At 57.9% G+C, this 26373-nt stretch overlaps 2 protein-coding genes across 4 annotated transcripts in view; one reads left to right on the top strand and one right to left on the bottom strand.

The window, feature by feature from the left end:
* LDHD (lactate dehydrogenase D) overlaps nt 1–16879 on the bottom strand; it is a 100153-nt gene extending 83274 nt beyond the window's left edge. Inside the window, exons 1-2 of one of the 3 annotated variants that reach the window (XM_069739652.1) lie at nt 16772–16828; nt 5108–5178 (exon numbers count right to left, since the gene is read on the bottom strand). In XM_069739652.1, the coding sequence (XP_069595753.1) occupies nt 5108–5176 (69 nt within the window). In that variant the 5' untranslated portion in view covers nt 5177–5178; nt 16772–16828. Of the gene's footprint in view, nt 1–5107; nt 5312–16771 lie in introns of those variants that run through there. The other 2 variants (XM_069739651.1, XM_069739653.1) reach the window with 2 other exon arrangements.
* Nucleotides 16835–25988, top strand: LOC138649339 (zinc finger protein 329-like). The gene is made up of 2 exons (XM_069739650.1): nt 16835–16930; nt 23031–25988. Exon 2 carries the CDS (start codon nt 23247–23249, stop codon nt 25101–25103), a length of 1857 nt encoding a protein of 618 aa, XP_069595751.1. The 5' UTR covers nt 16835–16930; nt 23031–23246; the 3' UTR covers nt 25104–25988.
* The last annotated feature ends 385 nt before the right edge of the window (nt 25989–26373 follow it).

Raw genomic sequence — 26373 nt, 5'->3', positions numbered from 1 at the left:
CACCTCCTCCATACAGGGTGACCGGGTCCATAGCACCCCACAGACCTCCTGCGCTCTTCCACCTCCTCCATCCAGGGTGACCGGGTCCATAGCACCACACAGACCTCCTGTGCTCTTCCATCTCCTCCATACAGGGTGACCGGGTCCATAGCACCACACAGACCTCCTGCGCTCTTCCACCTCCTCCATACAGGGTGACTGGGCCCATAGCACCACACAGACCTCCTGCGCTCTTCCACCTCCTCCATACAGGGTGACTGGGCCCATAGCACCACACAGACCTCCTGCGCTCTTCCACCTCCTCCATACAGGGTGACCGGGTCCATAGCACCACAGAGACCTCCTGCGCTCTTCCATCTCCTCCATACAGGGTGACCGGGTCCATAGCACCCCACAGACCTCCTGCGCTCTTCCACCTCCTCCATCCAGGGTGACAGGGCCCATAGCACCCCACAGACCTCCTGCGCCCCACCACTTCCTCCATACAGGGTGACTTGGCCCATAGCACCACACAGACCTCCTGCGCTCTTCCACCTCCTCCATACAGGGTGACCGGGCCCATAGCACCCCACAGACCTACTGCGCTCTTCCACCTCCTCCATGCAGGGTGACCGGGTCCATAGCACCCCACAGACCTCCTGCGTCCCACCACCTCCTCCATCCAGGGTGACCGGGTCCATAGCACCACACAGACCTCCTGTGCTCTTCCATCTCCTCCATACAGGGTGACCGGGTCCATAGCACCACACAGACCTCCTGCGCTCCTCCACCTCCTCCATACAGGGTGACCGGGCCCATAGCACCCCACAGACCTCCTGCGCCCTTCCACCTCCTCCATCCAGGGTGACCGGGTCCATAGCACCACACAGACCTCCTCCTGCGCTCTTCCACCTCCTCCATCCAGGGTGACTGGGCCCATAGCACCCCACAGACCTCCTGCGCTCTTCCATCTCCTCCATCCAGGGTGACCGGGCCCATAGCACCACACAGACCTCCTGCGCTCTTCCATCTCCTCCATACAGGGTGACCGGGCCCATAGCACCACACAGACCTCCTGCGCTCTTCCACCTCCTCCATCCAGGGTGACTGGGCCCATAGCACCCCACAGACCTCCTGCGCTCTTCCACCTCCTCCATACAGGGTGACCATGCCCATAGCACCACACAGACCTCCTGCGCTCTTCCACCTCCTCCATACAGGGTGACCGTGCCCATAGCACCACACAGACCTCCTGCGCTCTTCCATCTCCTCCATACAGGGTGACCGGGCCCATAGCACCACACAGACCTCCTGCGCTCTTCCATCTCCTCCATACAGGGTGACCGGGCCCATAGCACCACACAGACCTCCTGTGCTCTTCCACCTCCTCCATACAGGGTGACTGGGCCCATAGCACCACACAGACCTCCTGCACTCTTCCACCTCCTCCATACAGGGTGACTGGGTCCATAGCACCCCACAGACCTCCTGCGCTCTTCCATCTCCTCCATCCAGGGTGACCGGGCCCATAGCACCACACAGACCTCCTGCGCTCTTCCATCTCCTCCATACAGGGTGACCGGGTCCATAGCACCCCACAGACCTCCTGCGCTCTTCCACCTCCTCCATACAGGGTGACCGGGTCCATAGCACCACACAGACCTCCTGCGCCCCACCACCTCCTCCATACAGGGTGACTGGGCCCATAGCACCCCACAGACCTCCTGCGCTCTTCCATCTCCTCCATACAGGGTGACTGGGCCCATAGCACCCCACAGACCTCCTGCGCTCTTCCACCTCCTCCATACAGGGTGACCGGGCCCATAGCACCCCACAGACCTCCTGCGCCCCACCACCTCCTCCATACAGGGTGACTGGGCCCATAGCACCCCACAGACCTCCTGCGCTCTTCCACCTCCTCCATACAGGGTGACCGGGCCCATAGCACCACACAGACCTCCTGCGCTCTTCCATCTCCTCCATACAGGGTGACCGGGTCCATAGCACCCCACAGACCTCCTGCGCTCTTCCACCTCCTCCATACAGGGTGACCGGGTCCATAGCACCCCACAGACCTCCTGCGCTCTTCCATCTCCTCCATACAGGGTGACCGGGTCCATAGCACCACACAGACCTCCTGCGCTCTTCCATCTCCTCCATACAGGGTGACCGGGTCCATAGCACCCCACAGACCTCCTGCGCTCTTCCACCTCCTCCATACAGGGTGACCGGGTCCATAGCACCCCACAGACCTCCTGCGCTCTTCCACCTCCTCCATACAGGGTGACCGGGTCCATAGCACCCCACAGACCTCCTGCGCTCTTCCATCTCCTCCATACAGGGTGACCGGGTCCATAGCACCCCACAGACCTCCTGCGCTCTTCCACCTCCTCCATACAGGGTGACCGTGCCCATAGCACCACACAGACCTCCTGCGTCCCACCACCTCCTCCATACAGGGTGACTGGGTCCATAGCACCACACAGACCTCCTGCGCTCTTCCATCTCCTCCATACAGGGTGACCGGGTCCATAGCACCCCACAGACCTCCTGCGCTCTTCCACCTCCTCCATACAGGGTGACCGGGTCCATAGCACCACACAGACCTCCTGCGCCCCACCACCTCCTCCATACAGGGTGACTGGGCCCATAGCACCCCACAGACCTCCTGCGCTCTTCCATCTCCTCCATACAGGGTGACTGGGCCCATAGCACCCCACAGACCTCCTGCGCTCTTCCACCTCCTCCATACAGGGTGACCGGACCCATAGCACCCCACAGACCTCCTGCGCCCCACCACCTCCTCCATACAGGGTGACTGGGCCCATAGCACCCCACAGACCTCCTGCGCTCTTCCACCTCCTCCATACAGGGTGACCGGGCCCATAGCACCACACAGACCTCCTGCGCTCTTCCATCTCCTCCATACAGGGTGACCGGGTCCATAGCACCCCACAGACCTCCTGCGCTCTTCCACCTCCTCCATACAGGGTGACCGGGTCCATAGCACCCCACAGACCTCCTGCGCTCTTCCATCTCCTCCATACAGGGTGACCGGGTCCATAGCACCACACAGACCTCCTGCGCTCTTCCATCTCCTCCATACAGGGTGACCGGGTCCATAGCACCCCACAGACCTCCTGCGCTCTTCCACCTCCTCCATACAGGGTGACCGGGTCCATAGCACCCCACAGACCTCCTGCGCTCTTCCACCTCCTCCATACAGGGTGACCGGGTCCATAGCACCCCACAGACCTCCTGCGCTCTTCCATCTCCTCCATACAGGGTGACCGGGCCCATAGCACCACACAGACCTCCTGCGCTCTTCCATCTCCTCCATACAGGGTGACCGGGTCCATAGCACCCCACAGACCTCCTGCGCTCTTCCACCTCCTCCATACAGGGTGACCGGGTCCATAGCACCCCACAGACCTCCTGCGCTCTTCCATCTCCTCCATACAGGGTGACCGGGTCCATAGCACCACACAGACCTCCTGCGCTCTTCCATCTCCTCCATACAGGGTGACCGGGCCCATAGCACCCCACAGACCTCCTGCGCTCTTCCACCTCCTCCATACAGGGTGACCGTGCCCATAGCACCACACAGACCTCCTGCGTCCCACCACCTCCTCCATACAGGGTGACTGGGTCCATAGCACCACACAGACCTCCTGCGCCCCACCTCCTCCATACAGGGTGACCGGGCCCATAGCACCCCACAGACCTCCTGCGCTCTTCCACCTCCTCCATACAGGGTGACTGGGTCCATAGCACCACACAGACCTCCTGCGCTCTTCCACCTCCTCCATACAGGGTGACTGGGTCCATAGCACCACACAGACCTCCTGCGCTCTTCCACCTCCTCCATACAGGGTGACTGGGTCCATAGCACCCCACAGACCTCCTGCGCTCTTCCACCTCCTCCATACAGGGTGACCGGGTCCATAGCACCACACAGACCTCCTGTGCTCTTCCATCTCCTCCATACAGGGTGACCGGGTCCATAGCACCACACAGACCTCCTGTGCTCTTCCACCTCCTCCATACAGGGTGACCGAGTCCATAGCACCACAGAGACCTCCTGCGCTCTTCCATCTCCTCCATACAGGGTGACCGGGTCCATAGCACCCCACAGACCTCCTGCGCTCTTCCACCTCCTCCATACAGGGTGACCGGGTCCATAGCACCCCACAGACCTCCTGTGCTCTTCCATCTCCTCCATACAGGGTGACCGGGTCCATAGCACCCCACAGACCTCCTGCGCCCCACCGCCTCCTCCATACAGGGTGACCGGGTCCATAGCACCCCACAGACCTCCTGCGCTCTTCCATCTCCTCCATACAGGGTGACCGGGTCCATAGCACCACACAGACCTCCTGCGCTCTTCCATCTCCTCCATACAGGGTGACTGGGTCCATAGCACCACACAGACCTCCTGCGCTCTTCCATCTCCTCCATACAGGGTGACCGGGTCCATAGCACCACACAGACCTCCTGCGCTCTTCCATCTCCTCCATACAGGGTGACTGGGTCCATAGCACCACACAGACCTCCTGCGCTCTTCCATCTCCTCCATACAGGGTGACCGGGTCCATAGCACCACACAGACCTCCTGTGCTCTTCCATCTCCTCCATACAGGGTGACCGGGTCCATAGCACCCCACAGACCTCCTGCGCCCCACCGCCTCCTCCATACAGGGTGACCGGGTCCATAGCACCCCACAGACCTCCTGCGCTCTTCCATCTCCTCCATACAGGGTGACCGGGTCCATAGCACCACACAGACCTCCTGCGCTCTTCCATCTCCTCCATACAGGGTGACCGGGTCCATAGCACCACACAGACCTCCTGTGCTCTTCCATCTCCTCCATACAGGGTGACCGGGTCCATAGCACCACACAGACCTCCTGCGCCCCACCACCTCCTCCATACAGGGTGACTGGGCCAATTCTAATCCTCCTTACAGGGTCTTTGGAGGAGATAGACCCCCAAACTCTGCAGCTCTATGTCAGTGCCAGCGCAGGTGTAGTGCAGCGAATTCGATACCATGTATCGCTGCAGAATGAAGAGGCACCAGCCCTCACTGCCATAAATAATGTGGCCCCCGGCATTAGTGACGTTATCGTACCTGCGTCGTCACTCCGTAGAACCGACACAGACCGGCCGTCCGCAGCCTCCCTGACAGCAGCGCAGCCATGACTGGAGGAAGGACACGGGGAGCAGCGAGGACACCAACAACACCCACAGAAAGGGACAGGAGCAGAGCAGTCACCTGACAGCTGGACGCACCCTGTGCATCTAATGTGTGTGCTGCTGTATCTAATATGTATCCAACCCTGTGTATCTAATGTGCGTCTATGTGCATCTATTATGTATCCAACCCTGTGTAGCCAATATGTATCCATGTGCATCTAATATGTATCCATGTGCATCCAATATGTATCCATGTGCATCTAATATGTATCCATGTGCATCTAATATGTATCCATGTGCATCTAATATGTATCCATGTGCATCTAATATGTATCCATGTGCATCTAATATGTATCCATGTGCATCCAATATGTATCCATGTGCATCCAATATGTATCCATGTGCATCCAATATGTATCCATGTGCATCTAATATGTATCCATGTGCATCCAATATGTATCCATGTGCATCCAATATGTATCCATGTGCATCCAATATGTATCCATGTGCATCCAATATGTATCCATGTGCATCCAATATGTATCCATGTGCATCCAATATGTATCCATGTGCATCCAATATGTATCCATGTGCATCCAATATGTATCCATGTGCATCCAATATGTATCCATGTGCATCCAATATGTATCCATGTGCATCTAATATGTATCCATGTGCATCCAATATGTATCCATGTGCATCTAATATGTATCCATGTGCATCTAATATGTATCCATGTGCATCCGATATGTATCCATGTGCATCCGATATGTATCCATGTGCATCCGATATGTATCCATGTGCATCTAATATGTATCCATGTGCATCCAATATGTATCCATGTGCATCCAATATGTATCCATGTGCATCTAATATGTATCCATGTGCATCTAATATGTATCCATGTGCATCTAATATGTATCCATGTGCATCTAATATGTATCCATGTGCATCCGATATGTATCCATGTGCATCCGATATGTATCCATGTGCATCCGATATGTATCCATGTGCATCCAATATGTATCCATGTGCATCTAATATGTATCCATGTGCATCCAATATGTATCCATGTGCATCCAATATGTATCCATGTGCATCTAATATGTATCCATGTGCATCTAGTATGTATCCATGTGCATCCGATATGTATCCATGTGCATCCGATATGTATCCATGTGCATCCGATATGTATCCATGTGCATCCAATATGTATCCATGTGCATCTAATATGTATCCATGTGCATCTAGTATGTATCCATGTGCATCCGATATGTATCCATGTGCATCCGATATGTATCCATGTGCATCCGATATGTATCCATGTGCATCCAATATGTATCCATGTGCATCCAATATGTATCCATGTGCATCTAGTATGTATCCATGTGCATCCAATATGTATCCATGTGCATCCAATATGTATCCATGTGCATCTAATATGTATCCATGTGCATCCGATATGTATCCATGTGCATCTAATATGTATCCATGTGCATCCAATATGTATCCATGTGCATCCAATATGTATCCATGTGCATCTAATATGTATCCATGTGCATCCAATATGTATCCATGTGCATCTAGTATGTATCCATGTGCATCCAATATGTATCCGTGCATCCAATATGTATCCATGTGCATCTAATATGTATCCATGTGCATCCAATATGTATCCATGTGCATCTAGTATGTATCCATGTGCATCCAATATGTATCCATGTGCATCCAATATGTATCCATGTGCATCTAATATGTATCCATGTGCATCCAATATGTATCCATGTGCATCCAATATGTATCCATGTGCATCCAATATGTATCCATGTGCATCCAATATGTATCCATGTGCATCTAATATGTATCCATGTGCATCTAGTATGTATCCATGTGCATCCAATATGTATCCATGTGCATCCAATATGTATCCATGTGCATCTAATATGTATCCATGTGCATCCAATATGTATCCATGTGCATCTAGTATGTATCCATGTGCATCCAATATGTATCCGTGCATCCAATATGTATCCATGTGCATCTAATATGTATCCATGTGCATCCAATATGTATCCATGTGCATCTAATATGTATCCATGTGCATCTAATATGTATCCATGTGCATCTAATATGTATCCATGTGCATCTAATATGTATCCATGTGCATCCAATATGTATCCATGTGCATCTAATATGTATCCATGTGCATCTAATATGTATCCATGTGCATCCAATATGTATCCATGTGCATCTAGTATGTATCCATGTGCATCCAATATGTATCCATGTGCATCCAATATGTATCCATGTGCATCTAATATGTATCCATGTGCATCCGATATGTATCCATGTGCATCTAATATGTATCCATGTGCATCCAATATGTATCCATGTGCATCCAATATGTATCCATGTGCATCTAATATGTATCCATGTGTATCCAATATGTATCCATGTGCATCTAATATGTATCCATGTGCATCCGATATGTATCCATGTGCATCCAATATGTATCCATGTGCATCCAATATGTATCCATGTGCATCTAATATGTATCCATGTGCATCTAATATGTATCCATGTGCATCCAATATGTATCCATGTGCATCCGATATGTATCCATGTGCATCCGATATGTATCCATGTGCATCCAATATGTATCCATGTGCATCCAATATGTATCCATGTGCATCTAATATGTATCCATGTGCATCTAATATGTATCCATGTGCATCCAATATGTATCCATGTGCATCTAATATGTATCCATGTGCATCCAATATGTATCCATGTGCATCCAATATGTATCCATGTGCATCTAATATGTATCCATGTGCATCTAATATGTATCCATGTGCATCCAATATGTATCCATGTGCATCTAGTATGTATCCATGTGCATCCAATATGTATCCATGTGCATCCAATATGTATCCATGTGCATCTAGTATGTATCCATGTGCATCTAATATGTATCCATGTGCATCCAATATGTATCCATGTGCATCCAATATGTATCCATGTGCATCTAATATGTATCCATGTGCATCTAATATGTATCCATGTGCATCCAATATGTATCCATGTGCATCTAGTATGTATCCATGTGCATCTAATATGTATCCATGTGCATCCGATATGTATCCATGTGCATCCAATATGTATCCATGTGCATCCAATATGTATCCATGTGCATCCAATATGTATCCATGTGCATCTAATATGTATCCATGTGCATCTAATATGTATCCATGTGCATCCAATATGTATCCATGTGCATCCAATATGTATTCATGTGCATCTAATATGTATCCATGTGCATCCAATATGTATCCATGTGCATCTAGTATGTATCCATGTGCATCTAATATGTATCCATGTGCATCCAATATGTATCCATGTGCATCCAATATGTATCCATGTGCATCTAATATGTATCCATGTGTATCCAATATGTATCCATGTGCATCTAATATGTATCCATGTGCATCCGATATGTATCCATGTGCATCCAATATGTATCCATGTGCATCTAATATGTATCCATGTGCATCTAATATGTATCCATGTGCATCCAATATGTATCCATGTGCATCTAGTATGTATCCATGTGCATCCAATATGTATCCATGTGCATCTAATATGTATCCATGTGCATCTAATATGTATCCATGTGTATCCAATATGTATCCATGTGCATCTAATATGTATCCATGTGCATCCGATATGTATCCATGTGCATCCAATATGTATCCATGTGCATCCAATATGTATCCATGTGCATCCAATATGTATCCATGTGCATCTAATATGTATCCATGTGCATCTAATATGTATCCATGTGCATCCAATATGTATCCATGTGCATCTAATATGTATCCATGTGCATCCAATATGTATCCATGTGCATCTAATATGTATCCATGTGCATCCAATATGTATCCATGTGCATCCAATATGTATCCATGTGCATCTAATATGTATCCATGTGCATCTAATATGTATCCATGTGCATCTAATATGTATCCATGTGCATCTAATATGTATCCATGTGCATCTAATATGTATCCATGTGCATCCAATATGTATCCATGTGCATCTAATATGTATCCATGTGCATCCAATATGTATCCATGTGCATCTAATATGTATCCATGTGCATCTAATATGTATCCATGTGCATCCAATATGTATCCATGTGCATCCAATATGTATCCATGTGCATCTAATATGTATCCATGTGCATCCAATATGTATCCATGTGCATCTAATATGTATCCATGTGCATCCAATATGTATCCATGTGCATCTAATATGTATCCATGTGCATCTAATATGTATCCATGTGCATCCAATATGTATCCATGTGCATCCAATATGTATTCATGTGCATCTAATATGTATCCATGTGCATCCAATATGTATCCATGTGCATCCAATATGTATCCATGTGCATCTAATATGTATCCATGTGCATCTAATATGTATCCATGTGCATCCAATATGTATCCATGTGCATCTAGTATGTATCCATGTGCATCTAATATGTATCCATGTGCATCTAAGGCTATGTGCACTTTGCGGATTCCACTGTAGAATTTTCCGCAGCGGAATTCCAAAATCCGCAGTGAAAACCCATTGCGGTTTTTACTGCGGTTTCTTCTGTGGATTTTCATCTGCATTTTCCTATTGTAGCAGGTGAAAATCTGCAGAAAGAAGTGACATGCTGCGGAATGTAATCTGCTGCGTTTCCGTGCAGTTTTTCTGCAGCATGTGCACAGCGGTTTTTGTTTCCCATAGGTTTACATTGTACTGTAAACTCAGGGGAAACTGCTGCGGATCCACAGAGGTAAAATCCGCAGCAAAATCCACAAAGTGTGAACATAGCCTTATATATAGCCACGTGAATCTAATATGCGTCTGTGTATCTAATGTGTGTACATAGAACAGCCCCCTCCGTGTACAGCCCCCCATAGAGTCATGCACGTTTGTTTCCACCACAGTGAGGCCTGAACAGTAAGTGTCCTCCTCCCTCACTGTCCTCCTCCCCGGCCCCTCACTGTCCTCCTCCCTCACTGTCCTCCTCCCCGGCCCCTCACTGTCCTCCTCCCTCACTGTCCTCCTCCCCGGCCCCTCACTGTCCTCCTCCCTCACTGTCCTCCTCCCTCACTGTCCTCCTCCCCGGCCCCTCACTGTCCTCCTCCCTCACTGTCCTCCTCCCCGGCCCCTCACTGTCCTCCTCCCTCACTGTCCTCCTCCCCGGCCCCTCACTGTCCTCCTCCCTCACTGTCCTCCTCCCTCACTGTCCTCCTCCCCGGCCCCTCACTGTCCTCCTCCCTCACTGTCCTCCTCCCCGGCCCCTCACTGTCCTCCTCCCTCACTGTCCTCCTCCCCGGCCCCTCACTGTCCTCCTCCCTCACTGTCGTCCTCCCCGGCCCCTCACTGTCCTCCTCCCCGGCCCCTCACTGTCCTCCTCCCTCACTGTCCTCCTCCCCGGCCCCTCACTGTCCTCCTCCCCGGCCCCTCACTGTCCTCCTCCCCGGCCCCTCACTGTCCTCCTCCCTCACTGTCCTCCTCCCTCACTGTCCTCCTCCCTCACTGTCCTCCTCCCCGGCCCCTCACTGTCCTCCTCCCTCACTGTCGTCCTCCCCGGCCCCTCACTGTCCTCCTCCCCGGCCCCTCACTGTCCTCCTCCCTCACTGTCCTCCTCCCCGGCCCCTCACTGTCGTCCTCCCCGGCCCCTCACTGTCCTCCTCCCCGGCCCCTCACTGTCCTCCTCCCTCACTGTCCTCCTCCCCGGCCCCTCACTGTCCTCCTCCCTCACTGTCCTCCTCCTCCCTCACTGTCCTCCTCCCCGGCCCCTCACTGTCCTCCTCCTCCCTCACTGTCCTCCTCCCCGGCCCCTCACTGTCCTCCTCCTCCCTCACTGTCCTCCTCCCCGGCCCCTCACTGTCCTCCTCCCCGGCCCCTCACTGTCCTCCTCCCCGGCCCCTCACTGTCCTCCTCCCCGGCCCCTCACTGTCCTCCTCCCCGGCCCCTCACTGTCCTCCTCCCCGGCCCCTCACTGTCCTCCTCCCTCACTGTCCTCATCCCCGGCCCCTCACTGTCCTCCTCCCTCACTGTCCTCCTCCCCGGCCCCTCACTGTCCTCCTCCCTCACTGTCCTCCTCCCCGGCCCCTCACTGTCCTCCTCCTCCCTCACTGTCCTCCTCCCCGGCCCCTCACTGTCCTCCTCCTCCCTCACTGTCCTCCTCCCCGGCCCCTCACTGTCCTCCTCCCCGGCCCCTCACTGTCCTCCTCCCCGGCCCCTCACTGTCCTCCTCCCCGGCCCCTCACTGTCCTCCTCCCCGGCCCCTCACTGTCCTCCTCCCTCACTGTCCTCCTCCCCGGCCCCTCACTGTCCTCCTCCTCCCTCACTGTCCTCCTCCCCCACTGTCCTCCTCCCCGGCCCCTCACTGTCCTCCTCCTCCCTCACTGTCCTCCTCCCCGGCCCCTCACTGTCCTCCTCCTCCCTCACTGTCCTCCTCCCCGGCCCCTCACTGTCCTCCTCCCCGGCCCCTCACTGTCCTCCTCCCCGGCCCCTCACTGTCCTCCTCCCCGGCCCCTCACTGTCCTCCTCCCCGGCCCCTCACTGTCCTCCTCCCCGGCCCCTCACTGTCCTCCTCCCCGGCCCCTCACTGTCCTCCTCCCTCACTGTCCTCATCCCCGGCCCCTCACTGTCCTCCTCCCCGGCCCCTCACTGTCCTCCTTCCTGGCCCCTCACTGTCCTCCTCCCCGGCCCCTCACTGTCCTCCTCCCTCACTGTCCTCATCCCCGGCCCCTCACTGTCCTCCTCCCCGGCCCCTCACTGTCCTCCTTCCTGGCCCCTCACTGTCCTCCTCCCCGACCCCTCACTGTCCTCCTCCCCGACCCCTCACTGTCCTCCTCCCCGGCCCCTCACTGTCCTCCTCCCTCACTGTCCTCCTCCCCGGCCCCTCACTGTCCTCCTCCCTCACTGTCCTCCTCCCCGGCCCCTCACTGTCCTCCTCCTCCCTCACTGTCCTCCTCCCCGGCCCCTCACTGTCCTCCTCCTCCCTCACTGTCCTCCTCCCCGGCCCCTCACTGTCCTCCTCCTCCCTCACTGTCCTCCTCCCCGGCCCCTCACTGTCCTCCTCCCCGGCCCCTCACTGTCCTCCTCCCCGGCCCCTCACTGTCCTCCTCCCCGGCCCCTCACTGTCCTCCTCCCCGGCCCCTCACTGTCCTCCTCCCCGGCCCCTCACTGTCCTCCTCCCCGGCCCCTCACTGTCCTCCTCCCTCACTGTCCTCCTCCCCGGCCCCTCACTGTCCTCCTCCCTCACTGTCCTCATCCCCGGCCCCTCACTGTCCTCCTTCCTGGCCCCTCACTGTCCTCCTCCCCGGCCCCTCACTGTCCTCCTCCCTCACTGTCCTCCTCCCCGGCCCCTCACTGTCCTCCTCCCTCACTGTCCTCCTCCCCGGCCCCTCACTGTCCTCCTCCTCCCTCACTGTCCTCCTCCCCGGCCCCTCACTGTCCTCCTCCTCCCTCACTGTCCTCCTCCCCGGCCCCTCACTGTCCTCCTCCTCCCTCACTGTCCTCCTCCCCGGCCCCTCACTGTCCTCCTCCCCGGCCCCTCACTGTCCTCCTCCCCGGCCCCTCACTGTCCTCCTCCCCGGCCCCTCACTGTCCTCCTCCTCCCTCACTGTCCTCCTCCCCGGCCCCTCACTGTCCTCCTCCCTCACTGTCCTCATCCCCGGCCCCTCACTGTCCTCCTCCCCGGCCCCTCACTGTCCTCCTTCCTGGCCCCTCACTGTCCTCCTCCCCGGCCCCTCACTGTCCTCCTCCCTCACTGTCCTCATCCCCGGCCCCTCACTGTCCTCCTCCCCGGCCCCTCACTGTCCTCCTTCCTGGCCCCTCACTGTCCTCCTCCCCGGCCCCTCACTGTCCTCCTCCCCGGCCCCTCACTGTCCTCCTCCCTCACTGTCCTCCTCCCCGGCCCCTCACTGTCCTCCTCCCTCACTGTCCTCCTCCCCGGCCCCTCACTGTCCTCCTCCTCCCTCACTGTCCTCCTCCCCGGCCCCTCACTGTCCTCCTCCTCCCTCACTGTCCTCCTCCCCGGCCCCTCACTGTCCTCCTCCCTCACTGTCCTCATCCCCGGCCCCTCACTGTCCTCCTCCCCGGCCCCTCACTGTCCTCCTTCCTGGCCCCTCACTGTCCTCCTCCCCGGCCCCTCACTGTCCTCCTCCCCGGCCCCTCACTGTCCTCCTCCCTCACTGTCCTCCTCCCCGGCCCCTCACTGTCCTCCTCCCTCACTGTCCTCCTCCCCGGCCCCTCACTGTCCTCCTCCTCCCTCACTGTCCTCCTCCCCGGCCCCTCACTGTCCTCCTCCCTCACTGTCCTCATCCCCGGCCCCTCACTGTCCTCCTCCCCGGCCCCTCACTGTCCTCCTTCCTGGCCCCTCACTGTCCTCCTCCCCGGCCCCTCACTGTCCTCCTCCCTCACTGTCCTCATCCCCGGCCCCTCACTGTCCTCCTCCCCGGCCCCTCACTGTCCTCCTTCCTGGCCCCTCACTGTCCTCCTCCCCGACCCCTCACTGTCCTCCTCCCCGGCCCCTCACTGTCCTCCTCCCTCACTGTCCTCCTCCCCGGCCCCTCACTGTCCTCCTCCCTCACTGTCCTCCTCCCCGGCCCCTCACTGTCCTCCTCCTCCCTCACTGTCCTCCTCCCCGGCCCCTCACTGTCCTCCTCCTCCCTCACTGTCCTCCTCCCCGGCCCCTCACTGTCCTCCTCCTCCCTCACTGTCCTCCTCCCCGGCCCCTCACTGTCCTCCTCCCCGGCCCCTCACTGTCCTCCTCCCCGGCCCCTCACTGTCCTCCTCCCCGGCCCCTCACTGTCCTCCTCCCCGGCCCCTCACTGTCCTCCTCCCCGGCCCCTCACTGTCCTCCTCCCCGGCCCCTCACTGTCCTCCTCCCCGGCCCCTCACTGTCCTCCTCCCCGGCCCCTCACTGTCCTCCTCCTCCCTCACTGTCCTCCTCCCCGGCCCCTCACTGTCCTCCTCCTCCCTCACTGTCCTCCTCCCCGGCCCCTCACTGTCCTCCTCCCCGGCCCCTCACTGTCCTCCTCCCCGGCCCCTCACTGTCCTCCTCCCCGGCCCCTCACTGTCCTCCTCCCCGGCCCCTCACTGTCCTCCTCCCCGGCCCCTCACTGTCCTCCTCCCTCACTGTCCTCATCCCCGGCCCCTCACTGTCCTCCTCCCCGGCCCCTCACTGTCCTCCTTCCTGGCCCCTCACTGTCCTCCTCCCCGGCCCCTCACTGTCCTCCTCCCTCACTGTCCTCATCCCCGGCCCCTCACTGTCCTCCTCCCCGGCCCCTCACTGTCCTCCTTCCTGGCCCCTCACTGTCCTCCTCCCCGGCCCCTCACTGTCCTCCTCCCCGGCCCCTCACTGTCCTCCTCCCTCACTGTCCTCCTCCCCGGCCCCTCACTGTCCTCCTCCTCCCTCACTGTCCTCCTCCCCGGCCCCTCACTGTCCTCCTCCTCCCTCACTGTCCTCCTTCCTGGCCCCTCACTGTCCTCCTCCCCGGCCCCTCACTGTCCTCCTCCCTCACTGTCCTCATCCCCGGCCCCTCACTGTCCTCCTCCCCGGCCCCTCACTGTCCTCCTCCCCGGCCCCTCACTGTCCTCCTCCCCGGCCCCTCACTGTCCTCCTCCCCGGCCCCTCACTGTCCTCCTCCCCGGCCCCTCACTGTCCTCCTCCTCCCTCACTGTCCTCCTCCCCGGCCCCTCACTGTCCTCCTCCCTCACTGTCCTCATCCCCGGCCCCTCACTGTCCTCCTTCCTGGCCCCTCACTGTCCTCCTCCCCGGCCCCTCACTGTCCTCCTCCCTCACTGTCCTCCTCCCCGGCCCCTCACTGTCCTCCTCCCTCACTGTCCTCCTCCCCGGCCCCTCACTGTCCTCCTCCTCCCTCACTGTCCTCCTCCCCGGCCCCTCACTGTCCTCCTCCTCCCTCACTGTCCTCCTCCCCGGCCCCTCACTGTCCTCCTCCTCCCTCACTGTCCTCCTCCCCGGCCCCTCACTGTCCTCCTCCCCGGCCCCTCACTGTCCTCCTCCCCGGCCCCTCACTGTCCTCCTCCTCCCTCACTGTCCTCCTCCCCGGCCCCTCACTGTCCTCCTCCCTCACTGTCCTCATCCCCGGCCCCTCACTGTCCTCCTCCCCGGCCCCTCACTGTCCTCCTCCCTCACTGTCCTCCTCCCCGGCCCCTCACTGTCCTCCTCCCCGGCCCCTCACTGTCCTCCTCCCCGGCCCCTCACTGTCCTCCTCCTCCCCTCACTGTCCTCCTCCCCGGCCCCTCACTGTCCTCCTCCTCCCTCACTGTCCTCCTCCCCGGCCCCTCACTGTCCTCCTCCCCGGCCCCTCACTGTCCTCCTCCCCGGCCCCTCACTGTCCTCCTCCCCGGCCCCTCACTGTCCTCCTCCCCGGCCCCTCACTGTCCTCCTCCCCGGCCCCTCACTGTCCTCCTCCCTCACTGTCCTCATCCCCGGCCCCTCACTGTCCTCCTCCCCGGCCCCTCACTGTCCTCCTTCCTGGCCCCTCACTGTCCTCCTCCCCGGCCCCTCACTGTCCTCCTCCCTCACTGTCCTCATCCCCGGCCCCTCACTGTCCTCCTCCCCGGCCCCTCACTGTCCTCCTTCCTGGCCCCTCACTGTCCTCCTCCCCGGCCCCTCACTGTCCTCCTCCCCGGCCCCTCACTGTCCTCCTCCCTCACTGTCCTCCTCCCCGGCCCCTCACTGTCCTCCTCCTCCCTCACTGTCCTCCTCCCCGGCCCCTCACTGTCCTCCTCCTCCCTCACTGTCCTCCTTCCTGGCCCCTCACTGTCCTCCTCCCCGGCCCCTCACTGTCCTCCTCCCTCACTGTCCTCATCCCCGGCCCCTCACTGTCCTCCTCCCCGGCCCCTCACTGTCCTCCTCCCCGGCCCCTCACTGTCCTCCTCCCCGGCCCCTCACTGTCCTCCTCCCCGGCCCCTCACTGTCCTCCTCCTCCCTCACTGTCCTCCTCCCCGGCCCCTCACTGTCCTCCTCCCTCACTGTCCTCATCCCCGGCCCCTCACTGTCCTCCTTCCTGGCCCCTCACTGTCCTCCTCCCCGGCCCCTCACTGTCCTCCTCCCTCACTGTCCTCCTCCCCGGCCCCTCACTGTCCTCCTCCCTCACTGTCCTCCTCCCCGGCCCCTCACTGTCCTCCTCCTCCCTCACTGTCCTCCTCCCCGGCCCCTCACTGTCCTCCTCCTCCCTCACTGTCCTCCTCCCCGGCCCCTCACTGTCCTCCTCCTCCCTCACTGTCCTCCTCCCCGGCCCCTCACTGTCCTCCTCCCCGGCCCCTCACTGTCCTCCTCCCCGGCCCCTCACTGTCCTCCTCCTCCCTCACTGTCCTCCTCCCCGGCCCCTCACTGTCCTCCTCCCTCACTGTCCTCATCCCCGGCCCCTCACTGTCCTCCTCCCCGGCCCCTCACTGTCCTCCTCCCTCACTGTCCTCCTCCCCGGCCCCTCACTGTCCTCCTCCCCGGCCCCTCACTGTCCTCCTCCCCGGCCCCTCACTCTCCGCTGCTCACACAGTCTCGTCTCCGCCGTCGCAGCACAGCGCGCTCCCTAGTCACTAACGGCCCGCCTCTTCCGGTGACGTCATCACCCAGGAGCCGCTCCATTCCAGACGAGACGCGAGCTGTCTGCAACGGCACCCGGAAGTGTCAGGAGAGCTCGCTACATCACAGGTACCGGAGACGGGGGGCGACCCCGGGGGGTGGGGGCTGCGATGTGTACCGGCCTCCCCCGCCACACCCCCCCCTCCGGCCTCCCCCGTCACACCCCCCTCCGGCCTCTCTCCCCCGTCACACCCCCCCCTCCGGCCTCTCTCCCCCGTCACACCCCCCCCCTCCGGCCTCTCTCCCCCGTCACACCCCCCCTCCGCCTCTCTCCCCCGTCACACCCCCCCCTCCGGCCTCTCTCCCCCGCCACACCCCCCCCCTCCGGCCTCCCCCGTCACACCCCCCCCCCCCCTCCGACCTCTCTCCCCCTGTCACCCCCCCCCCCTCCGGCCTCTCTCCCCGTCACACCCCCCCCCCCCCCCCCTCCGACCTCTCTCCCCCTGTCACCCCCCCCCCTCCGGCCTCTCTCCCCGTCACACCCCCCCCCTCCGACCTCTCTCCCCCTGTCACCCCCCCCCCCCTCTGGCCTCTCTCCCCCTGTCACCCCCCCCCCCTCCGACCTCTCTCCCCCTGTCACCCCCCCCCCCTCCGGCCTCTCTCCCCCTGTCACCCCCCCCCCCTCCGGCCTCTCTCCCCCGTCACCCCCCCCCCCCCCCCCCCCTCCGGCCTCTCTCCCCCGTCCCACACCCCCCCCCCCTCCGGCCTCTCTCCCCCGTCACACCCCCCCCCTCCGGCCTCTCTCCCCCCGTCACACCCCCCCCCCCTCCGGCCTCTCTCCCCCGTCACAACCCCCCCCTCCGGCCTCTCTCCCCCGTCACACCCCCCCCTCCGCCTCTCTCCCCCGTCACACCCCCCCTCCGGCCTCTCTCCCCGTCACACCCCCCCCCCCCTCCGACCTCTCTCCCCTGTCACCCCCCCCCCCCCTCCGGCCTCTCTCCCCGTCACACCCCCCCCCCTCCGACCTCTCTCCCCCTGTCACCCCCCCCCCCCCCCCTCCGGCCCTCTCTCCCCGTCACACCCCCCCCCCCCCCCCTCTGGCCTCTCTCCCCCTGTCACCCCCCCCCCTCCGACCTCTCTCCCCCTGTCACCCCCCCCCCCTCCGGCCTCTCTCCCCCTGTCACCCCCCCCCTCCGGCCTCTCTCCCCCGTCACACCCCCTCCCCCCGCCGCCTCTCTCCCCGTCCACACCCCCCCCCCCTCCGGCCTCTCTCCCCCGTCCCACCCCCCCCCCCCTCCGGCCTCTCTCCCCCGTCACACCCCCCCCCCTCCGGCCTCTCTCCCCCGTCACACCCCCCCCTCCGGCCTCTCTCCCCGTCACACACACCCCCCCCTCCGGCCTCTCTCCCCCCGTCCCACCCCCCCCCCCTCCGGCCTCTCTCCCCCGTCACACCCCCCCCCCTCCGGCCTCTCTCCCCCGTCACACCCCCCCCCCTCCGCCTCTCTCCCCCGTCACACCCCCCCCCCCCCCCCCCCCCCCGGCCTCTCTCCCCCCCCCCCCTCCTCCGGCCTCTCTCCCCCCCCCCCCCTCCGGCCTCTCTCCCCCTGTCACCCCCCCTCCGGCCTCTCTCCCCTGTCACCCCCCCTCCGGCCTCTCTCCCCCGTCACACCCCCCCCCCCTCCTCCGGCCTCTCTCCCCCGTCACACCCCCCCCCCCCCTCCGGCCTCTCTCCCCCTGTCACCCCCCCCTCCGGCCTCTCTCACCCCTCACACCCCCCCCCCCCCTCCGGCCTCTCTCCCCCGTCACACCCCCCCCCCCCCCTCTCTCTCCTACTGTCACCCCCCCTCCGGCCTCTCTCCCCCGTCACACCCCCCCCCCCTCCGGCCTCTCTCCCCCGTCACACCCCCCCCCCCCTCCGGCCTCTCTCCCCCGTCACACCCCCCCCCTCCGGCCTCTCTCCCCCGTCACACCCCCCCCCCCCTCCGGCCTCTCTCCCCCGTCACACCCCCCCCTCCGGCCTCTCTCCCCCTGTCACCCCCCCCCCCTCCGGCCTCTCTCCCCCGTCTCTCCCCCGTCACACCCCCCCCCCCCCCCTCCGGCCTCTCTCCCCCTGTCACCCCCCCCTCCGGCCTCTCTCACCCCTCACACCCCCCCCCTCCGGCCCTCTCTCCCCCTGTCACCCCCCCTCCGGCCTCTCTCCCCCCGTCACACACCCCCCTCCTCCGGCCTCTCTCCCCCGTCACACACCCCCCCCCCTCGGCCTCTCTCCCCCGTCACACCCCCCCCCCTCCGGCCTCTCTCCCCCGTCACACACCCCCGTCACACCCCCCCCTCCGGCCTCTCTCCCCCTGTCACCCCCCCCCTCCGGCCTCTCTCCCCCGTCACACACACCCTCCTCCGGCCTCTCTCCCCCTGTCACCCCCCCCCCTCCGGCCTCTCTCCCCCTGTCACACCCCCCCTCCTCCGGCCTCTCTCCCCCCTGTCACACCCCCCCCTCCTCCGGCCTCTCTCCCCCGTCACCCCCCCCTCCGGCCTCTCTCCCCCTCCGGCCTCTCTCTCCCTCCGGCCTCTCTCCCCCTCCGGCCTCTCTCTCCCTCCGGCCTCTCTCCCCCTGTCACCCCCCCCCCCCCCCCTCCGGCCTCTCTCCCCCTGTCACCCCCCCCCCCCCCCTCCGGCCTCTCTCCCCCTCCGGCCTCTCTCCCCCCTCCGGCCTCTCTCCCCCGTCACACCCCCCCCCCCCCCCCCCCTCCGGCCTCTCTCCCCCGTCACCCCCCCCCCCCCCCTCCGGCCTCTCTCCCCTGTCACCCCCCCCTCCGGCCTCTCTCCCCCGTCACACCCAGACACCCCCCCCGTCACCCCCCCCCTCCCGTCACACACCCCCCCCCCCCCCGTCACACCCCCCCCCCCCCCCCTCCGGCCTCTCTCCCCCGTCCTCTCTCCCCCGTCACCCCCCCTCCTTTGGCCTCTCCCCCCTCCTCCAGCCTCTCTCCCCTGTCACCCCCCCTCCTCCAGCCTCTCACCCCCCCTCTTCCAGCCTCTCTCCCCTGCCACCTACCACCCCCCCCCTCCGGCCTCTCTCCCCTGTGTGGTCTGACAGGTGACGGCGTGTGGTCTGACAGGTGAAAGGTGACCTGACAGGTGACTGCTTGTGGACTGACAGGTGATGGGAGCTGACGGCGTGTGGTCTGACAGGTGACAGCGTGTGGTCTGACAGGTGACGGGAGCTGACGGCGTGTGGTCTGACAGGTGACGGAAGTGACGGCGTGTGGTCTGACAGGTGACGGGAGCTGACGGCGTGTGGTCTGGCAAAAAAAATCATCACCACGTATCAGTGTAATCAGTATAACGGCACCGACCTGACACTGTCTGTAGTCACTGAGCACAATCCTGATCACAGGTATCAGTGTAATCATCAGTATAACGGCATCGACCTGACACTGTAGTCACTGAGCACAATCCTGATCACAATTATCAGTGTAATCAGTATAACGGCACCGACCTGACACTGCCTATAGTCACTGAGCACAATCCTGATCACAGGTATCAGTGTAATCAGTATAACGGCACCGACCTGACACTGTCTGTAGTCACTGAGCACAATCCTGATCACAGGTATCAGTATAACAGCACCAACCTGACACTGTCTGTAGTCACTGAGCACAATCCTAATCACAGGTATCAATGTAATCAGTATAACGGCACCGACCTGACACTGTCTGTAGTCACTGAGCACAATCCTGCACTACACTGCGTGTTGGAGGGAGCTGCACTATACTGCGTGTGTGGGGGGAGCTGTCTGTAGTCACTGAGCACAATCCTGATCACAGGTATCAGTGTAATCATCAGTATAACGGCACCGACCTGACACTGCCTATAGTCACTGAGCACAATCCTGATCACAGGTATCAGTGTAATCAGTATAACGGCACCGACCTGACACTGTAGTCACTGAGCACAATCCTGATCACAATTATCAGTGTAATCAGTATAACGGCACCGACCTGACACTGCCTATAGTCACTGAGCACAATCCTGATCACAGGTATCAGTGTAATCAGTATAACGGCACCGACCTGACACTGTCTGTAGTCACTGAGCACAATCCTGATCACAGGTATCAATGTAATCAGTATAACGGCACCAATCTGACACTGTCTGTAGTCACTGAGCACAATCCTGATCACAGGTATCAGTGTAATCAGTATAACAGCACCAACCTGACACTGTCTGTAGTCACTGAGCACAATCCTGATCACAGGTATCAGTGTAATCAGTATAACGGCACCGACCTGACACTGTATGTAGTCACTGAGCACAATCCTGATCACAGGTATCAGTGTAATCAGTATAACAGCACCAACCTGACACTGTCTGTAGTCACTGAGCACAATCCTGATCACAGGTATCAGTGTAATCAGTATAACGGCACCGACCTGACACTGTAGTCACTGAGCACAATCCTGCACTACACTGCGTGTTGGAGGGAGCTGTACTATACTGCGTGTGTGGGGGGAGCTGCACTATACTGCGTGTGTGGGGGAGAGCTGCACTATACTGTGTGTGGGGGGGGGGGGGGGAGAGCTGGACTATACTGTGTGTGGGGGGGGGAGAGCTGCACTATACTGTGTGTGTGGGGGGGAGAGCTGCACTATACTGTGTGTGTTGGGGGGAGCTGCACTATACTGTGTGTGTTGGGGTGGAGCTGCACTATACTGTGTGTGTTGGGGGGGAGCTGCACTATACTGTGTGTGTTGGGGGGGAGCTGCACTATACTGTGTGTGTTGGGGGGGAGCTGCACTATACTGTGTGTGTTGGGGGGGAGCTGCACTATACTGTGTGTGTTGGGGGGGAGCTGCACTATACTGTGTGTGTTGGGGGGAGCTGCACTATACTGTGTTGGGGGGAGCTGCACTATACTGTGTGTGGGGGGGGAGCTGCACTATACTGTGTGTGTTGGGGTGGAGCTGCACTATACTGTGTGTGTTGGGGGGGAGCTGCACTATACTGTGTGTGTTGGGGGGGAGCTGCACTATACTGTGTGTGTTGGGGGGGAGCTGCACTATACTGTGTGTGTTGGGGGGGAGCTGCACTATACTGTGTGTGTTGGGGTGGAGCTGCACTATACTGTGTGTGTTGGGGGGGAGCTGCACTATACTGTGTGTGTTGGGGGGGAGCTGCACTATACTGTGTGTGTTGGGGGGAGCTGCACTATACTGTGTTGGGGGGAGCTGCACTATACTGTGTGTGTGGCGGGGAGCTGCACTATACTGTGTGTGTTGGGGTGGAGCTGCACTATACTGTGTGTGTTGGGGGGGAGCTGCACTATACTGTGTGTGTTGGGGGGGAGCTGCACTATACTGTGTGTGTTGGGGGGGAGCTGCACTATACTGTGTGTGTTGGGGGGGAGCTGCACTATACTGTGTGTGTTGGGGGGAGCTGCACTATACTGTGTTGGGGGGAGCTGCACTATACTGTGTGTGGGGGGGGAGCTGCACTATACTGTGTGTGGGGGGGGAGCTGCACTATACTGTGTGTGTTGGGGGGAGCTGCACTATACTGTGTGTGGGGGGGGAGCTGCACTATACTGTGTGTGGGGGAGCTGCACTATACTGTGTGTGTTGGGGGGAGCTGCACTATACTGTGTGTGTTGGGGGGGAGCTGCACTATACTGTGTGTGTTGGGGGGGAGCTGCACTATACTGTGTGTGTTGGGGGGGAGCTGCACTATACTGTGTGTGTTGGGGGGAGCTGCACTATACTGTGTGTGTGGGGGGAGCTGCACTATACTGTGTGTGTGTGTGGGGGAGCTGCACTATACTGTGTGTGGGGGGAGAGCTGCACTATACTGTGTGTGTGGGGGAGCTGCACTATACTGTGTGTGTTGGGGGAGCTGCACTATACTGTGTGTGCTGCAAGTTTTTTCAATTTTTGCATAAATATAGTTGGCTGTTTAAGTTACTAATTTTATACGGCCCCCAAACGCTATTGTAAAATTCCAAAGAGCCCTTGGCAGAAAAAAGGTTCCCAACCCCTGCTCTAACCCCACCCTACTGCCGATGTATGGCCCCTCACGCTCCCCACCACTGAGATCTTGTTTCATCCCTCTGCAGAACCTTTTCTGACCTTTCACAAGTGGTGTCCAATGAGTATTATCAAACTTTTCTATATAGATGGCAATTATAGCATTTTTCCAGTTAAGACATTGAGTGTTTTCTGTTTCTTTTATGCAGATCCCCCTATAGGAAGAATTCTTGGGTATCTGCTGCTAAAGAAATCAATAAGTCCTTGCAAGACAATTTTGCAGACAGTTCGCAGAAGCAGATGGTATCCATTTATATCATCATTTTACAAGCCAGGAACTCTGTCAACTCCATAGTAATCCGGAAATAAGACATCACGTTAGAGACTGAAGCAGTAGGGGAACGGTTGAAACAAACCCGCCATTCATGCAGAGACCCCAAACAAAGGCCCCTCACAGGAGTGAAATGTCCCAGCACATAATAAAACCAGAGACAATGGAAATGACTGACCCTGCTGAGTCCAGGACTGTGGCATCAGAGGCCGCTGGGTGCAGTAATCATAGAGAGGGAACCTTTCAATGTTTGGAACCAGGTGTTACTGATGGTGGCAGGAGATGCAAGCCTCGTGAATGCCATGAATTGGCTGACGCACACTGTTCTTTCAAGAGAGAAGAAGAGCCTAGTTCCCAGCCGGACGATGAGCAAATGTGTGATACAGTCAGAAAGAGAACTGGTAGCAGGGTGGAGCAGAAGAAAATGCCTGGCGTAGCTGAGAATGTATGTGGAAAGAGAGTCAGCAAAAGTAGAAGCTGTGACAATAGCAACAAGCAAACTCCTTTCTTCCCCCGCAGATCTTTAAGGAGTGCGAGGAATCGTGAAGTTGCATGTAGTAATTCAGCACCTTGTAACAGGCTCAGTGCCCCCACAGCCACAGATGAAGCATGTGCGAAACACAAGACCTTGGCAGTGCAGGACAGTCGTAGACGGTCCAGGAAGAGTGCTGAAAATACAGCTGGGAACACTGCAATATGTGCGGAAAAATCACATTGTGCCCAAAAGAAATCACTTATCACTTATCCCGGGAAGAGACGGTGTACCTGTGATTCCGCAAGTGATCAGACCAGTGGGTCCATAACTAGATCGGTGGATCCATGGGGAGAGGCCTGTACCTTACATGCATGTGGTAGTGGAAGCCAGCCAGGTTGTAAGAAGATGCGTACAGTTGGAGGCAAGGGGCGCAGGATTTGCACTGTGCACGGCCTGGTGAGAGGTCCATGTGGCACCGATCAGCATGACACTAGTAGACAATGCAAGACGACACACATGTTACAAGGAATGAGGCTAAAAAGCTGTAAAAAGTTTTTAAAAAGCAAACGGAAAGGTTTTCTTCTAAAGGTTTCATGGAAGCTCCAAGAGTGCAACAGATGTAAGAAAAAAATGACTATCGCAATGATCAAAACCAGATATCGGCGCTCGGCAGAGGCCTGCAGGTGGAGTGTGAGGTCCTGCAGCGGTGGACAGAGTAAGACATGTACTAAGTGTAAGAAAAAAATCCAAGACAGGAGGCCAGGCTCTGGAAAGAAGGCTTACGCCTGCGCAGAATGTGGGAAACGCTTCCTGCAGCCGGCACTGCTCGACCTTCATCAGAAGAGCCACGCGGAAGAAAAACTCTTTGTCTGCCCTTTGTGTGGGAAGCGCTTTGTCCAGCACTCGCTGCTGCTCTTGCATCAGAAAGCGCATAAGGTCAATAAACCATATCAGTGTATGGACTGTGGGAACTTATTCTTCAGTAAGTCATTGTATGCTGAGCATCTTCGGAGCCATAAAGAACAGAAGCCATTTCGATGCTCTGATTGTGGAAAATGTTTTGCTGACAACACCACACTGGTTATACACCAGAGAATCCACACAGGGGAGAAGCCATTCAGCTGCCAGAAATGTGGGAGGAGCTTCACTCAGCCCTCAACCCTGGTGTCTCACGAGCGAATCCACAGTGGAGAAAAGCCATATGAATGCCATGTGTGCGGGAAGCGATTCAGAGATCGCTCCTCAGCAGCCAGTCATCAGAGAATCCACAATGGGGAGAAGCCATATAAGTGTTCAGAGTGTGGAAAGCGGTTCACTCAAAGCTCCAACATGCGCAGACATGAACGTCTTCACACAGGCCGGAAGCCCTTCATCTGTGGAAAATGTGGGAAAGGCTTCAATGAGTCTGCCAAGCTGAGATCCCATGAGAACGCCCACCTGAATAAAGAGCGAAAACAAGCCCAGAAGACCAAGTAACACCTGCGAAACGGATGGGTGTGCCTGGTGTATGTCATATAGATGTAGTCATTCTTCAGGCACATGTCTGTCAGCACTCTAGAGCGCAGTGACGATAAACACCACATATGTCGGCACGCTAGAGCGCAAATGAAGGTAATCGCACCACATTGGTCATCACTCTAGGGCGCAGTGACTATATTCACACCACAAGTAGGCACGCTAGATCGCAGTGAAGGTAATTGCACCACATATGTCAGCACTCTAGAGCGAAGGAATATAATCCAGCTCACCCGTGATGCATAAACCAATCTTCAGGAGCTCGGACCCGCTGTGTCCAGGCGTACAAAGTCCAAAAAAAAAGAAGAGAATGTCCAGCTCCACCGAATCCGTAAAAAAGGGTTTTCATTATTCACAAACTTTAAGCACAGAGGATACAGACTTCAGCACGAACCATATGGGTAAGAATCTCAACGCGTTTCTGGAGACTAAGCTCCCTTAATCATGACATCTGTCATGAGCTTAGTCTCCAGAAACGCGTTGAGATTCTTACCCATATGGTTCGTGCTGAAGTCTGTATCCTCTTTGCTTAAAGTTTGTGAATAATGAAAACTCATTTTTACGGATTCGGTGGAGCTGGACATTCTCTTCTTTTTTTACCACTCGAGCACAGTGACGGTAAACGCACCACATATGTCAGCGTTCTAGAGCGCAGTGACTGTAATAGCAGGAGATGTCAGCACTCGAGCGCAGTGATAGTAATTGCACCAGAGAAAAAACCTAGGCCTGTTCATGTACAAAAGCCTCCCACTGGGTCTGAGAAATATCTGGATGAATTTTTAGCTTTGTGATTAATGAGTTGTTTATTATCTGTCTTTATGTAAATAAATGTTACAGTTTCTGTCATCTGTGATTAACAATATGAAATGAAATGGAGAACAGCAATTGTCGCTTTACAATGCGTCCGGTAATTCATTCAAGCAGAGGTTTCACAAAAAGGGGAAATCAAAACACAATCCAATCTTACGCCACACAGTATGACTTGGCAGACCTTAATAAATCTATATCAAAGATGGCAAATGTTGAAAAATTGAAATCCATAACACCGCTCCAGAAGGGAGAAGGAGCTGACAATTCTAACTGCTTTGAAGTAGACTTTTACAAGGGACATATGGGGAAGAGGGAAAATATTACATAGATAGGAAGAGTGGAACTAATTAAAAGAGGAGAAATACAGAGAAAACTCATCCACTTTGTAGCCGTGGCTCCCTTCCGTGGACAGGTAATTAAA

The sequence above is a fragment of the Ranitomeya imitator genome, chromosome 9 (assembly GCF_032444005.1).
Source record: "Ranitomeya imitator isolate aRanImi1 chromosome 9, aRanImi1.pri, whole genome shotgun sequence".
In the NCBI taxonomy this organism is placed as follows: domain Eukaryota; kingdom Metazoa; phylum Chordata; class Amphibia; order Anura; family Dendrobatidae; genus Ranitomeya; species Ranitomeya imitator.
This window is presented reverse-complemented; position numbering and strand designations above follow the sequence as displayed.